Here is a 15,063-nt window from a genome sequence, read left to right on the forward strand (position 1 = left end):
ACACCACGTCATCAGCAGGGACATCGACAGCGGCAGCTATAAAGGAGCTCCCCTTGCGACAGCGCGGCAGTGGGCATGGAAGCTCTGCAGCCATGAAGTTGCTCATGTTTTTCGTCCTCCCGCAGTTCCTGAGCAAGCCGGCGCGTGGGTCCCCAACTAACTGGAGTCACGATGACGGCGCGGTTTTCTTCCGGCATCCGGACGGCAATCTTCAACCTGCCAATCACTCGTCGACAGCACCGTCCTGTCCTGGTATCAAGTTCATCGAGAACCTCGTTCACACCACGTCATCAGCAGGGACATCGACAGCGGCAGCTATAAAGGAGCTCCCCTTGCGACAGCGCGGCAGTGGGCATGGAAGCTCTGCAGCCATGAAGTTGCTCATGTTTTTCGTCCTCCCGCAGTTCCTGAGCAAGCCGGCGCGTGGGTCCCCAACTAACTGGAGTCACGATGACGGCGCGGTTTTCTTCCGGCATCCGGACGGCAATCTTCAACCTGCCAATCACTCGTCGACAGCACCGTCCTGTCCTGGTATCAAGTTCATCGAGAACCTCGTTCACACCACGTCATCAGCAGGGACATCGACAGCGGCAGCTATAAAGGAGCTCCCCTTGCGACAGCGCGGCAGTGGGCATGGAAGCTCTGCAGCCATGAAGTTGCTCATGTTTTTCGTCCTCCCGCAGGTTAGTAAACAAAAACCTTGCCATTGTTTTAAATCAGACAATGTTTGCCTTGTTATGCTTCCATGCCCCGAAGCTTGTATTGAGTCTTTTAGAGTTCTGCTGCTGTTGTTGTCTGGTGATGTTGAGCGGAACCCAGGTCCCATGTCAAAACCCCAAGAAGAACAATTACTTAGCTTACAAGAAACAGTCGATAAACTTAACAACAGTCATGCTATACTTCAACAAGAAGTAAACCTTCTAAAAGAAAAACAAAAACAAAGTGAACAGACAGTTTCAACACTTGAAGAGCGACTTAACAAACTCGCTAGTGAACTCGACGCACTAAAGCAGAAGGATACTAGTAGCGCCGCGACTACTGAACCCCAGCTTACTGCTGCCTTAAACGAACTATCTCACCTAAAAACACGTTGCGATGATGCAGAGGGCAGATCCCGTCGCTGTAATCTTTTATTTTTTGGCATCACCGACGCAGACAAGGAAACGTGGGCTCAGTCAGAGTGCTTGGTCACTAGCTTGTGCTCCGAAAAACTAAACGTGCAAGTTGAATCATCTAGGATTGAAAGGGCGCACCGCCTAGGAGCATTCGACCCTCAGAAATGTCGCCCAATAATAGTAAAGTTTTCTTCGTTTAAAGATAAAGATAGCGTTCTTTCATCAGCCCACAAGCTTAAAGGAACTCGCGTAGCCATCAGCGAAGACTTCCCAATTTCTGTCCGGCTCGCACGCCGTCACCTTCTTGATTTTGCAAGGCCTAAAGGCACCCCCTACAGACTGCGTCATGATAAACTTTTTATAAATGATAAGTGCTATGTATTCGATGCCGCTCTTGGCGCCGTTAAAGAAAAAGACACATAGCCACGCCAGCGCTTCTTCTCGTCGCCCTTTAGGAGTCGACCGGCAAAGCACCATGTTATCACTAACAAATCTTCAAGTCATTCTATCCTATTTACTAACATTAGAAGCCTAATACCAAAGAGAGACGAAATAATTTCAGTAATCGAAGCGTGTAATGCCGCTTTTGTTGTACTTACAGAGACGTGGCTAAGCCCTGATATATCTGACGTTGAGCTATTTCCCTCGCAACTAAACTTTCGAGTGTATAGGTCTGATAGAAAAACTAGGAAAGGAGGGGGCGTACTTTTGGCCATAAAAGACCATATACCATCACGGCTAATACCGCTTACCACTGACCTAGAAGTTGTTTGGGTGTATCTTTGCACAACGCCTTCCGTAATAATTGGTGTGTGTTACAGGCCGCCGGATAATAAAAGAGATTTTGTTATTGAGCTGTATAAATGCCTTTCTGAACTCGCATGTAAATATCCTAACGCTTTAGTTACCCTTTTTGGTGATTTCAATTACCCAAATATTGACTGGTCTACTATTTGTTCTAGCTGTGCATTTTCTCAAGAGTTTATTGACCTTTGTTCAGATTTTAACCTATCTAATGTTATCACTCAACCCACTAGAATTACCAATCGCTGCAGCAACGTACTCGACCTATGTTTAAGCAATGACCTTTCTCTCTTCAGCAACGTCACATACTTACCCAGCATTAGCGACCACCTCGTCATTGAGCTAACATTCTCCATCACTACTCCTAAGAAATCACGTTATTGCAAATTCATTCACGATTATGCGAGAGCCGACTACGCATCTATCAACACCAACCTCGAAGAATTTTATCACATATTCTCAGTAAACTTCGAAGAAAGGACGGTCAATGAAAACTGGATTCTTTTCAAAGATAGACTAACATCCCTAATCAAACGTTTCGTTCCACTCACTCGAATCATATCCGATAACACTAACCCTTGGTACGATAAAACAGTTCATTGTCACTCCAACAGGAAAAAAAGAGCTTATACGAGGGCAAAGGCTCATAACACTAACGCATCTTGGAACGCCTATCACGAATGCGCTAGGGCCTACAAATCCGCGATTCATGATGCCAAATCCAAATTTTATACTCATGACCTCCCCAACATTTTAACCAATAAACCTAAAAAGTTTTGGAAAGTAATTAACCCAGCACTCTCTCTTCCATTACAATTCGTTGACGAGTACGGCCTTCCACTTTCTGACGAACATAGTGCTCTTGAAACTAACAACTTTTTTAGCTCGATCTTTACCAATGAAGACTTGTCAAGTATGCCCAACTTGTGCCAACCCCTTCATCCTCCTATGAATCCTATCATGATCGACCGCTCTGGTGTACTGAAGGCCATTGATCAGCTGAAGGTGTCTTCTAGCTCTGGCGACGACCAAATAAACTCGAAAATATTAATAAATACTAAACACGTCTCTTCAACTTTCCTCTGCGACATTTTCTCGCAGTCTCTTCAACTTTCTGAAATTCCATGCGATTGGAAAATCGCTAACGTCATCCCCGTTTACAAAGCAGGTGATCGCCAACTAATCAACAACTATCGCCCGATCTCGCTCACCAGTGTGTCGTCTAAACTCTTAGAGCATATACTCTATTCTAACATAATAAACTTTCTAGACTCCCACAGCCTTCTTTTCGAGCATCAGCACGGCTTTCGCAAGTCATACTCATGCGAAACGCAACTAACAGCTTTTCTTACTGACGTTTACTCAAACTTTGATTCTAATAAGCAAACTGACGCCATATTTATTGATTTCTCCAAGGCATTTGACAGGGTCCCTCATCAACGTCTCTTACTGAAACTTAGAAATATTAATATCCATCCCTCAGTCGTCAAATGGATCTCCGAATTCCTCACAAATCGCACCCAGTACTCATCTATTAACAACACCAAATCTACCACCTGCACTGTAACCTCCGGCGTCCCCCAGGGAACCGTTCTTGGCCCCCTTCTATTTTTAATATACATTAATGATCTCTACCTCAACATCTCCTCTTCAATACGTCTCTTCGCCGACGACTGTGTAATTTATAGACCTATTAATTCAAACCACGATAATCAAATTTTGCAGAATGACCTCGCACTTATAACTCAGTGGTGCCACAAATGGCAAATGACTTTAAACTTTAATAAATGTAAATCTCTATCATTCACCCGCAGTTCACATGTTTCATCCTTTTCTTATCACCTTTCCACTATCCCAGTAGCTACCTGTTCCTCATATAAATACCTAGGCGTTCACCTGACCTCTGATCTGTCATGGACTACTCACATAAATGCTGTCACTGCCGATGCTAACCGTACTCTCGGATTTCTTCGCCGTAACCTCAGACTAGCTACACCTTCAGTAAAACTACTAGCTTATACGACCTTGGTCAGATCTAAACTTGAATTTGCTTCATCCATATGGTCACCATGGCAATCATATCTAACTAACAACCTTGAATCCGTTCAAAACAGAGGTCTTCGTTTTATTTACTCTGACTACTCCCCATACACTAGCATATCAGGATTACGCAAATCAGCTAACCTTGACTTACTTTCCTTACGTCGAAGGGTGTCACGTCTCACTCTTCTTCACAAAATCTTTTACCACAACAACCATCTAAAAGATTCTCTACTATCACCTCCCTACCGTATTTTCCCTCGTTTTGACCACTCATGTAAACTGCGCTCAATTACTTCGTCATCTGTCTCCTATAAAATGTCGACTTTACCATCTGCTATTGACGATTGGAACTCATTACCTGACCTCATTGTAAACATGACTGATACTAACAAGTTTGCTGCAGCCGTTAACCTCTTTCTTTCTGAAATACAAGTATAGATTACAGCGTGTTTTTATTAACTATTTTTGTTGATGTTTTTAGTGTGTTCACTCCCTTGTATAATGCCCCCTGGGGCCCTCAAGGAAAATAAATGATGATGATGATGATAACTCGAGCAAACTATTTGAAATCGGGCGGTAACTTCCGCCACCTAGCGGGATTTCTAGCAGTCTATAAAAAAAAGTTTTAATATGCTACGAGCCTACGACCGATCACAGGTAGACACAACCCCTACATACATCACGCACACCACGCATTACACATCACCGACATATACACAAACCAACAACCGACACTGCGCCCGACACTTCCTACTTAACATGCTCTTTTCTCCGCGGCGTATATAAGCTTGGCATGTGCGGGTGAGCTATTTAGTCGCTGACCGTTACAGATTTATAGAAGAAGACACAAAACACGGCGCAATGGACAGCCGTATGTAAGAACTCTTTGCATTTAAAAAGTATGGAGGCAAAATCTATAATGTTAGTCCGTTCCGAAAGATAACGATGTATTGACAATAAATCCTAAACCGGTCATGAAGAAATTCAAATTTTTGTTATTTTTATGCTAGACCAGTGTTATGAGCAGTCCGACTAGCTTTAATCAGATTTTTTTTAATTATTAAGATTTTATCATTATATAATTAATAATAAACGGAAATGATGTTTGCGCAAAGCATTTTTTTATATGTTCTCGTGAAGGACATGTGCTCAACACTTCACTTCCGCTAGTTGCAGTACAGGAGCAGACGCCTTCACTTTTGGGTCGTGTTGATGCAGTTTGTTGTCGTCTGTCGTGTCGGTGTTGAGTGGAGCGGTGGGGCTCGGGAGTTCGTGGCCGGTGTTATTCGTGATCACTGGTGTAAAGCGCTAATGCGTTTTTTTTTTTTTTTTTTTTTTTTTTTTTTACACTGCCACGTTGTTACCATTCCGAACTTTGAATATACACGGGCCCGTAGCACTGCATTATGCTGAATGGCGAGCTCCTTCTCTGCTGACGTCGCTTTCCTGGTACCACTCGTGGATACTGCAAGCGTTTAAACAGTGTACACCGTCTCGCCCACATCCCCGGTGACGTATTCGACCTGTTGAAACGTTTTGCTCCCGTCATTTTTAAGTACGCAAGGCAGTTATCTCGTTGCTCTGGTTCCGGTTATAAAAGCAAGGCAAAACGCTCGTAGTTCCCGCCCTCAGTACACGTTGGACATCTTCCACACTTTGACACCGGATAACTGAATGAACGAGGATCTACATTCACTTCAGAGGTCACTCTCGCCGCTTCCTCACCGTTTAGCAGCAGGATCAGCTGGCGACAAGCCACGGATGAAAGCATTCGTGGCTTGTGAGCATCAACAGCCCAAGCGCACTCGGTGCCGACGCGGGCGATGCGGGTTTCTGTCAACGGGGAGGCCAGCACTAACCGTGACCGTTCCAGCTCTTCGTCATGGCACGGTGTTGTAGAGAGCAGAGTAAAATACAACTACACGGACCACCGAAGCAAACGCACTGCTATCGTAAATCTTGGCTTGTGATTGCGCCTTTGTAGATCATCTTATTCGTTTTACTGGAGAGACGCAAACGACAGGCATAACAAAATCGCTTGCACACTCCGCATACCTCGCAAAAGCATTTACCCAGTCACCTTACGAAAAGCGCGAAACACGGAGTCCGCACCGTCCTAAGCTTCTTCTGTTTTTTACCTGCTTTAGAGCGGTTTGTACCCGCTTTTAGATATGCCTACTGAAACTGAAACAGGGCAGTGCCATAGAAAACAGACAAAGTTGGGAAAGCGGAAAGCTTGCTCGCTCTCTCCAATTGCTCAACTCTCAAGTGATTGTACCATAGTAAATGCACCAGCGCCTTTCCAAAACAAAGAAAAAGCACTATGTTCACCTCGCAAAAAATGGTCTCAGCTCATGCATCTGTGGGCAGGTAGGAAATCTTGCCCCAATTTATTCACACCGCATGATGAGCGCAACAAACTCGCACGAGATTTAAAGGGAAATATCAGTGGTGACTTAAGTTTCCCTGAAATTCTGTTACCGGTCGTTTGCAGGACCGAGTCATCTACTCGAGCTGTGTGCGTCGCTGTGCAAACGCAGTCCAACACGAAGCATAAAAACGGCAGATCTAGGACAACAATCCGGAGTCCATTGTTCAATTAAAACGACGTAATTTTGTTGAAAACGCCCACAGCTTTTTACTCACGGTATGCGTCGGTATACCTCCACATTTTGAAACAGAACGAGGGAAGATTTACTTTTAAAAACGCTCGCTGCGTCCTCCCGGACCAGCTGGACCGGATCAGCTGATTACGACGGACTAAACCCACAGCAACCAATTCGCGCTCCGTGTTAGTGTGGCCAGTGTGGCTTTCTACCTCCAAGCACCGCACCACACACCACGGACACTTCAGCTCTTTGTCGCATCGCCGCGTTGCACCAAACAGAACGAGATCGCCGAAGTAAACGCAGCGCTGTCGTGACCCTTGGCTTGTGGCTGCGCACTCGTGGACCCGGTGACACCCTTCGCTTTCCAAGCACACACGACGATTGCGAATGATGCTTTCCGTCGTCCGGGAACATCACAGGGGCACGTCTCCGGTCACGTCTTCGCTACATGTGCTCGCAAACCGAGCGACCGAGCACCTTCCAACCTTCTTGCCCAACCAAAAAAATACCGGCGCCATGTTAAACGTGCGTTGTTGCCAGATTTTCTCCGACCAAATAAAAAACAACGAAAGCAAACCGGTTCTAGCTTCCAGCTTACATCGGCGTTACGCCGTGGCCAAATTTTCTCTGTCAGCTCTAACTTAAAGATGACCTACAGATGCAGCAACACTGGACACCACGGAGCGCCGTAAATTCTGAGGAGGATGCATGGGAAGCGGCGGCACCTTCGCTTGCAGTTGGAAGGGTTGAAGCCAAAACGAAACCAACTGCAATGTCGCGTGTTCAGATCAAGGGCACGCCTTTTATAGCCATTGTAACTGTTTAGAACGAGTAATTATACGCCTAACTTCATTTTTGGTGTGTGAGAAACAATTATCAAGACCCCTAATATAAATACAAACAAGGGCGACATAAGGGAAGCCGCATTGCCATTGTCGACCATAAACAATGGCAGCCAGCACGCACGGTTAAAGCCCCTTGATAAAAGCGTTTTTTACAAGTACCGCCAACCATTGTTGTGGAAGCGCGCGAGACACGTGCCATGAGCGGGTGCTCCGCCGCCATTCGCTTCCAAGCCCCGCTCATTTCAGTGCTGCGCCGCCATTTGCTTCCAAGGGCAGCTCGAGGCATGGGCCTCGTGCACTCGCGCATTTGACGATACTTGCAAGACAAACGCAAACACATCGAGGGGCTTTACGCACGGTAAGCGCGGGGTTCGCCCCGTCTCGCGACATGGCGTAATTGCTTTTGGTGCTTATCTGCCTCCGAGACATGTTCCTTTCCGCGGAATTTGACTCCACGGTCCTTTCTAGGTGTGTCCCCAAGCGTTCCGGTGCTTCGGTAGCCGGCAATGCCGCGGTCGTCGCCGGCGGTGGTGCGTGTTTTCGAGGTCGGCTACACGGTTATGCGTGTATGACCGAACGAAAACACGTTTTTTACAACCTCGCATGATTTTTTAACGAATTATCCGTTACTCAACGTGTAAATTTATGGTAATTTGTGTAAATAGCGTGTTTTTCACCCCAAATATTCACCAAATACACGGGACTTGCTAACAGTGTACCTTGTGCTCGTCTTAACTTCTCTAGTAAATCGCGGAGCGTCCGCTTGGAAGACGGGGTTGGCAAACCTGAAAACCCCTCCACCGCATATGTTACGGCACCAAAATAGCTTTTTAAAACCAAAATACAACAGTCACAGCCGATGCTATCGAATGCGATACACTCGAACTAATACTAGCAGCCGTGCTGTTCGCGGAAGAAATGACGGCGTTGCGATCGCCATTAGCTCGATTCTCGATTACGGGTCGGTGCCACTTTTTCAGAGCAGGCTCCATGGCAGTTTCCCAACTTGGTTGTTCTAGTAGCGTGGCTGCCTCTGATGGCAGCTAAAGTCTCTCGATAACATTCACGCTTGGCGTTTCTTCCAAGTACCGGTCAACCATTTGTGTGCGAACGCGCGTGACACGTGCCTCGAGCGAGACCGGCGCGCCACCATTCCAAGGGCAGCTCATTGGAGTGCTGCGCCGACCTCCCAAGAGCTGCGCGAGACGTGGGCCTTGTGCTTGGGCACACTTGACGCTACTTACAAGACTAGCGCAAACAGATCGATAACTACAGGGTGTCACAAAAGAAAATTTACACGGTCTTTTTCACCACAAAACTAAACTAGGCATCGCCGAACGCTCATTCTCCGCCCAACTGAGGCAGCGCTAGAGGTCACAACCAGATGCTAAAGTTTCAGCCCGATCCGATGACTTAATCAAAAGTTATAAGTGATTTTCTGAAAATTTCAATGGGAAAATGGCGGCCGACGGAGTTTTCAAACACATGCGGCTCTATGGCACCAGAAACCGAAAACGGGCAAAAACAAGCTACATTTTCCCATTGAATTTCGCAGAAAATCACTTCTAACTTTTGATTAAGTTATCGGATCGGGCTGAAACTTTGGCATCTGGTTGTGACCTCTAGCTCTACCGTTGGGCGGAGAATGAGCGTTCGGTGATGCCTAGTTTATTTTTGCGGTAAAAAAGACAGTGTAAATTTTCTTTTGTGACACCCTGTACATCCGTATTCTTCGTTTCCCTTATTATCCGATCGCTCTTCGCTCGCTTGCGGCTCAAGTAGGCATACTAAGATTAAAATGATCGCGTCTGCTTTTTTTCTTCCTTTTTTTTTTTTTTAACGCATGCAGAGGGATCTGCGTTTTCAATTTCCAGCGTCTTATGTAAAAAAGATTGCGCCGACTGTGACCACGAACGTTTTGTACTGTAGCGCTGCGCTTAGGCATTGCGGAGAAACTAAGTTCGGCTGCTACAAGGGAGGTTTATCAGAAATGCTTCTGCTATACAAGCCGCTGCGTGGAGCCACTGTCTTGTCGCCGCCGCTTCCTATAGCTCATGTCACGACGTATGGAAACGATAAACTGACCGACTACGATTTAGCGAGCGACGAGAAATGTCGTCGCTCGCTAAACGACGTTTCGATGTCCCCGCACGCTCTCCTCTCCTCTCCCGCGATTTCTCGGCGCCATAGCGGCACAGCGCGAGCATTCAGCTCATGCCGAAAGGCAATTGCGTCCTCTTCGTTGGCCGGGAAGGCATCCACACCATCCAAGTGCAGTGCACTAAATTCAAGGGTCTTTCTTTCGCAGACCGTGCACGTTTTATCGCCACTGGAACTCTTCACCTTGGCACGTGACAGCCATACTCGGGTACCCGCGTGCCGGAGCATTTTGACCTGATGCGACGACAGCAGCTCCTCTATACGTCAAGGTCGCAGTAACTACCAGTGGAATGCGCTCAGTGCCCTTCGTGGAAAGCCTCTGTCAGGAAAGCCTCTGTCAGGAGTTACAAACGTCACCACATCGACATTTTCACCAACCGAGGGCAATTAAAGTGATGATGGGAACCAGGTATACCGATGACAGACTGAGCGGCCGTCATGAGGTCGACCAACTACTGCGTGGTGCACGTTCAAGACCCCAGGTTAGCGGTTGTACCGCACTGGCTAAACTGCTCGTGTACATCTGAGACACCAGACGCCCACTGAGGCAGACTAACTTCCGGCTATATGAACACAAACACAACAATTTGCTTCGGTCAACCAACTGCGCGTAATCCACAGTTCAAAAATTAGTTCCTCCGCCTAAAGAACAATAATCCTTTTGCATTTGCTTCGCCCACCTGTCTCATGAAATGTACATGGTTCTGTTTTATTATTATTTTTTTGTAAATACTGACAAACTCCGAACCGGTTTTACTGAAATCATAGAAAACCGAAAAACATTGAATTCAAGCTGTACTTGATTATGAGCAATCCAAGCTTCAATGAATGAAGTAGAAACCATCTCGTTTCATTTTCTTAAATAACGGTGCCAGGTCGTTTTCCAGGTTTTCAGGTCGCGCACATGGTGCCTGGAGGTTGAGGAATCCTGTACCCGTCTCCTATTTTCTTCAATATAAACACCGAGAAACACCGAATCTGCATGGATAACATAAACCACGAAAAACACCCCCGAAATTAAAGAAAAATAAATCGCGAAAACACGGAACCCTAACTATAAACTCGAGGATTTACAGTGCGCTAGTAAGTTACAGGGATAAAAGGAGAACAACATAAAGGCCTTTACGTTGCTTTATGTTACTTTCCTCTCACCCCTACATATAATCTAATATTTTAGACCAACCGCCTTTCTGAGTTTTAATCTTAAAATCGGAGTAGTTTTCAGTGCTTCAAACAATTTCGTTTTTTTTTTGTTTTTTTTTTTTTTTTTTTTATATAAAAATGTCATGTATTTTTGAGCTAGGCCAGTTGCAGGGGCTTGGGACTTGAAGTCCCCTGATAAAGATATCCGTCTATGTCACTTCTTGGCACCGATACTGTGGCTCGGCCTTGGGTGTACGTGATTGGCCTTGTTATCTCACCGATGGCGGTTAATTGAAGCAATTAATGCTTGGAGCTGTGAACATTTCGTGTGATGCAGTTCACCAGACTCTCAAAGAAAGAAGGGGGGGGGGGGGGGGGATTGCTGTACTAGCGTCCCTTGGGCCATCAACCGCAGATATCATAAGTGTTGCTTCATGGTTTGGGCTTGGTGTACAGTACAACCAGATAAATGGCCACGTGGAGGAAGTTGGCTTTCAGAGGACTTCAAGGAACGCAGGAGTTAAACCGTTTGTCATGTAAGAGGCTTGATCTTACGAACGAACCGTTTCGTATTTGCGAGGACCGAAGGAATCAGTAAGTGAATGGCTTTAAATCATTATTATGATCTGATTCGTAAATGGGAATCCCGGTGTTTTATTGGAGCGGAAAAGGGCGCTTCAAGAGAAGCCGGCGGCAACAGAGAAACTGGTTCGTTAAGTTATTTTCTGTGCAATATTGATAAAGCAGAAATATAAAATCTCAATTTTTAGGAGAAACTAAGGATGTCTATTAAGTTAAATTATTTTCCGCGCAATATCGATAAACTAGAAACATGAAATCTATTTTTTTAGGAGAAACTAAGGATGGTCCATCTGGCATCGTCACTTGTCACTTCTAAGAAGTCAAGGTATCAATTAAACATTCAAAAGTATTTCAACTTTTTATTCAAATATAGACCCGCGTTTTTTTTTTGTTTTTTTTTCTTCTTTTTTTACGGTACAGTTTTCTTTTTAAATTTAGAGCTCCCAAGTGGCACGGATTTTAGCCAAGCATTGGCCATTGGCTGGCGGTGGTCCTTTGGCCAACGGCCAAAGTGTGGCCATTCATCGGCCAATGCCACACCCATAGCTGGTGGCCACTGGCCACTGGCCAATGGCCAGACAAAGGTCAATCATCGGCCAAGGGCTGATCAATGTCTGGCCTCTGGCCAAATGACCATTGCCAATCATTAGCCAATGATTGGCAAAATCTGTGCTGCTTGAGAGGTTAACTTAAGGCCCGTTCACACTCTTGCAACCGTGTAAGACCGAGAGAGACGAGACCTGTTACTCAATTCCGAAAAATTTAGGCTTACATGGGATTCCATTGCACAAAGCACTACTAAACAGCTCTACGTCTTCGGATTCGCGAAATGTGGAATATTATTTGTGTAATCTTAATTTAAACATCAGCTGATACCGAAACTTCGGTTGCGTCAGGCAGCATTGATCTCGTGTCGTCAGAGTCATGGCCACCTCACGTCGAACCACGTGGTATTGTGATGTTCGTGGGGGCGAGATACAGGACACGCTACGCGGGTATGCGGGCAAGTCGCTTCGCATGGCGTGGACGGTGATGGCCCGGGGGAGAGGGGGAAGGGGGAAGACGAAAGAGGAGAGGTGGAGCAAAGAAGCAGACCAATAAGCGCGCAGGGCAGCGCAAACTAGCGCATCCACGTTACGGTGATCACGTGGACGCCGTTGAGCCAACACCGGAAGGAGAAACTCATGGCGTCATCGTTTAATTTCGCTCTGAGAAGTAAAAACAAACAAAACGTGGGAATGACGTAGTCATGCCTCTGACGTAGTGGTTCAACGTTGGCCGTTCCAACTCCGTCGCGGTGACTGCGCTGACGTTTGCTCTCACGTCGCACACTAGAGTTGGCAGATTTCGGCGACTTGGCTCATTGGAAAGTTTGCTGGCCAGTTTATTAAATATATAGAAGGAATTAGTTCGTAATATTTGACACGGGGTCTTCCTATATGATACTGGAGAGGGCTGCATAGTTTTCTAAATATCAAAAATGAAGCGGAGTTCCCTTTAAAGGGGTACTCCACCGGTTTTTTCATTGTCTCCGATGTGCTTGAAATTTTGCTAAACTAACCAACAAACATTGCTAAAATAGTATCCCAAATATTAGGTCAGAATACTGTTTTTTCGCGAAGTTATTGAATTTACAGTTTTGGTCTTCACCATATTTTTCAAACTGAAAGTCTCTACTGGCAACAACAACGAAGTGACGTCAGTTGAATGCAGGGGTTAACTTTTTGGACTACAGAAGTTGTTCCCAACGGATTTGAAGCAGTTTCTTGGTGTCAAATGAGTGCTTTGGAAGCTCGCTCCCGTATCCGCTTTCCAGCACGGAACAAATGATTGGCATATTCTATTTTTAGACTACTTGCTCGACTGGCAAGCCTGCCTGCCACTGACGTCACGGCACTGAAAAGTGCGCGAATATTTAAATATTGGTTTTTGCACCATTTACATTTGCCGATTTCACAATATCTATTATGAATTTCGCAATGCTAAATAGCATACCGGAAAGGCTAAAGGCCGGGGAGTCAGAAAATATAGTTAGTTGAGGTAGCTCAAAAAATCGGTGGAGTACCCCATTAAAGACCGACGACCAGTTCGCGCTTTCCACTTTTTCCTCGCTTCCTCCTCTCCCCCCCCCCCCCTTTCACCCTGTCCACCGATGCCTGTTTCCTCCTCACTCACGGTGAGGAGGATCTTCTGCCTTGCAGAATCTCGAGGCTGGTCGTCGGCCTTTAAAATGTCGTAGGACGAGAGAACACACTGGCATTGTGGCGCCATCTATGCGGTAACCCTGGAACTGCATTTCACAAGAGCGAAGGTTTTGCGGGGTTTCCGGTCAAATATGTGCAATACCAATAAGAAAGGCTCGTTTATAACGTTGACAAAATTTTTTCGAGCCAAGAAAGAAAGGATAATGCGCGAGAGAAATAGAAAATATGCCGGAGCGCTAAGTTTACACTGCTACCCAACAGATGGCGCCAGTGTGTCCTCTCGTTGTAAGAGATATTAAGAGGTTCCAGGGGCACCCGGCTGTAAGAGGTCGCAAGAGTGTGAACGAGCCTTGACAGTCAATACCGAGGGAGGTCAACCTGTAATAGTACCGAGCATAGTTTTCCAGCCAATCGCACTTAGGGCTCATTCACACTGGAAGCGGATCCGCGTTCGCAAAGCGGTTGCGAACGCGGTTGTATAAGGATTCAGTACAATTGCACGCGCACACGATGACATCAAGTGCGCGTGCAATTGCACTGGATCTTTATACAACCGCGTTCGCAACCGCTTCGCGAACGCGGATCCGCTTCCAGTGTGAATGGGGGTAAAGCCCCTCGATATGTTTGCGTTTGTCGTGCAAGTAGCGTCAAATGCGCGAGTGCACGAGACCCGGGTCTCGAGCGACCCTTGGAAGCGAATGGCGGCGCAGCACTGAAATGAGCGGCCCTAGGAAGCGAATGGCGGCGGAGCACCCGCTCGTGGCACGTGTCTCGCGCGGTTCCACAACAATGGTTGGCGGTACTTGTAAAAAACGCCTTTATCAAGGGGCTTTAAATGGGGGGTTACCGTTGCGCTCCCCCACGTCAGCCGCTGCTCCTAGCACTCCGGTGCACAGTGGAGAAGCTCGACGCGTGCACGCTGGTGTGAGACCGCGAAGCTTGGCGGGGGCTGCGCAAGTGCCGCACGGTACACGAAGCCACGGCATTGGGGCATGCGGCGGACACAATAATCAAGAGACATCATCGGGAGTAAAATACCTTGGTTCTGTCTTGCTGTACTAACCGCTATCCCACTATTTGGCTCTTTTTTTTTTTTTCTTTTTTACGCTATTTTAAGTTTTTGACATTGAGTGCATCGTCTGGAAATTCAAACGCTGACGCGGCCAGCGTGGTTGAGACGAGCAGCCTCTGCACTTTGTCTGATCTTAAGTCAAAGCACAGGCAACGCTACGAGCCAACTGGAACGATCAAAGAGCGTCAAAAGCGCGACATCGCGGCATTCGTCATCTATCCGCGCCTGCTCTTCCGTCGGCTAAACCAACCAAGCGAAACGAATGCACTTAGGTTTCCACTTTTAGTACGTCTTTGTGTGTTTGAACCCTCGACTGCGCTCTGACCTAAGATGAAACAAACTACCTGGCGGGCAGAGTATATTCGCGAGTCCAGCAAAACGGACGCCACCAAGTGGGAAAACCGGGAACCAGTCGGTCCAGGTCGCTCCGCGCCCCTCCGCCTCTCTGGTGGCTTTCGCGGACACGTGTTGTCGGTGGGGTGGCGA

At 46.6% G+C, this 15,063-nt stretch overlaps 1 protein-coding gene across 1 annotated transcript; it reads left to right on the forward strand.

The window, feature by feature from the left end:
• The first annotated feature begins 371 nt into the window (after nt 1–371).
• Nucleotides 372–1,538, forward strand: LOC115319305. Its single transcript, XM_029979189.2, has one exon. The coding sequence runs from the start codon at nt 372–374 to the stop codon at nt 1,536–1,538; it is 1,167 nt and encodes a 388-aa protein (XP_029835049.2).
• Nucleotides 1,539–15,063: the final 13,525 nt, after the last annotated feature.

This window comes from Ixodes scapularis, unplaced genomic scaffold (assembly GCF_016920785.2).
Source record: "Ixodes scapularis isolate PalLabHiFi unplaced genomic scaffold, ASM1692078v2 PGA_scaffold6__148_contigs__length_123643588, whole genome shotgun sequence".
NCBI lineage: Eukaryota > Metazoa > Arthropoda > Arachnida > Ixodida > Ixodidae > Ixodes > Ixodes scapularis.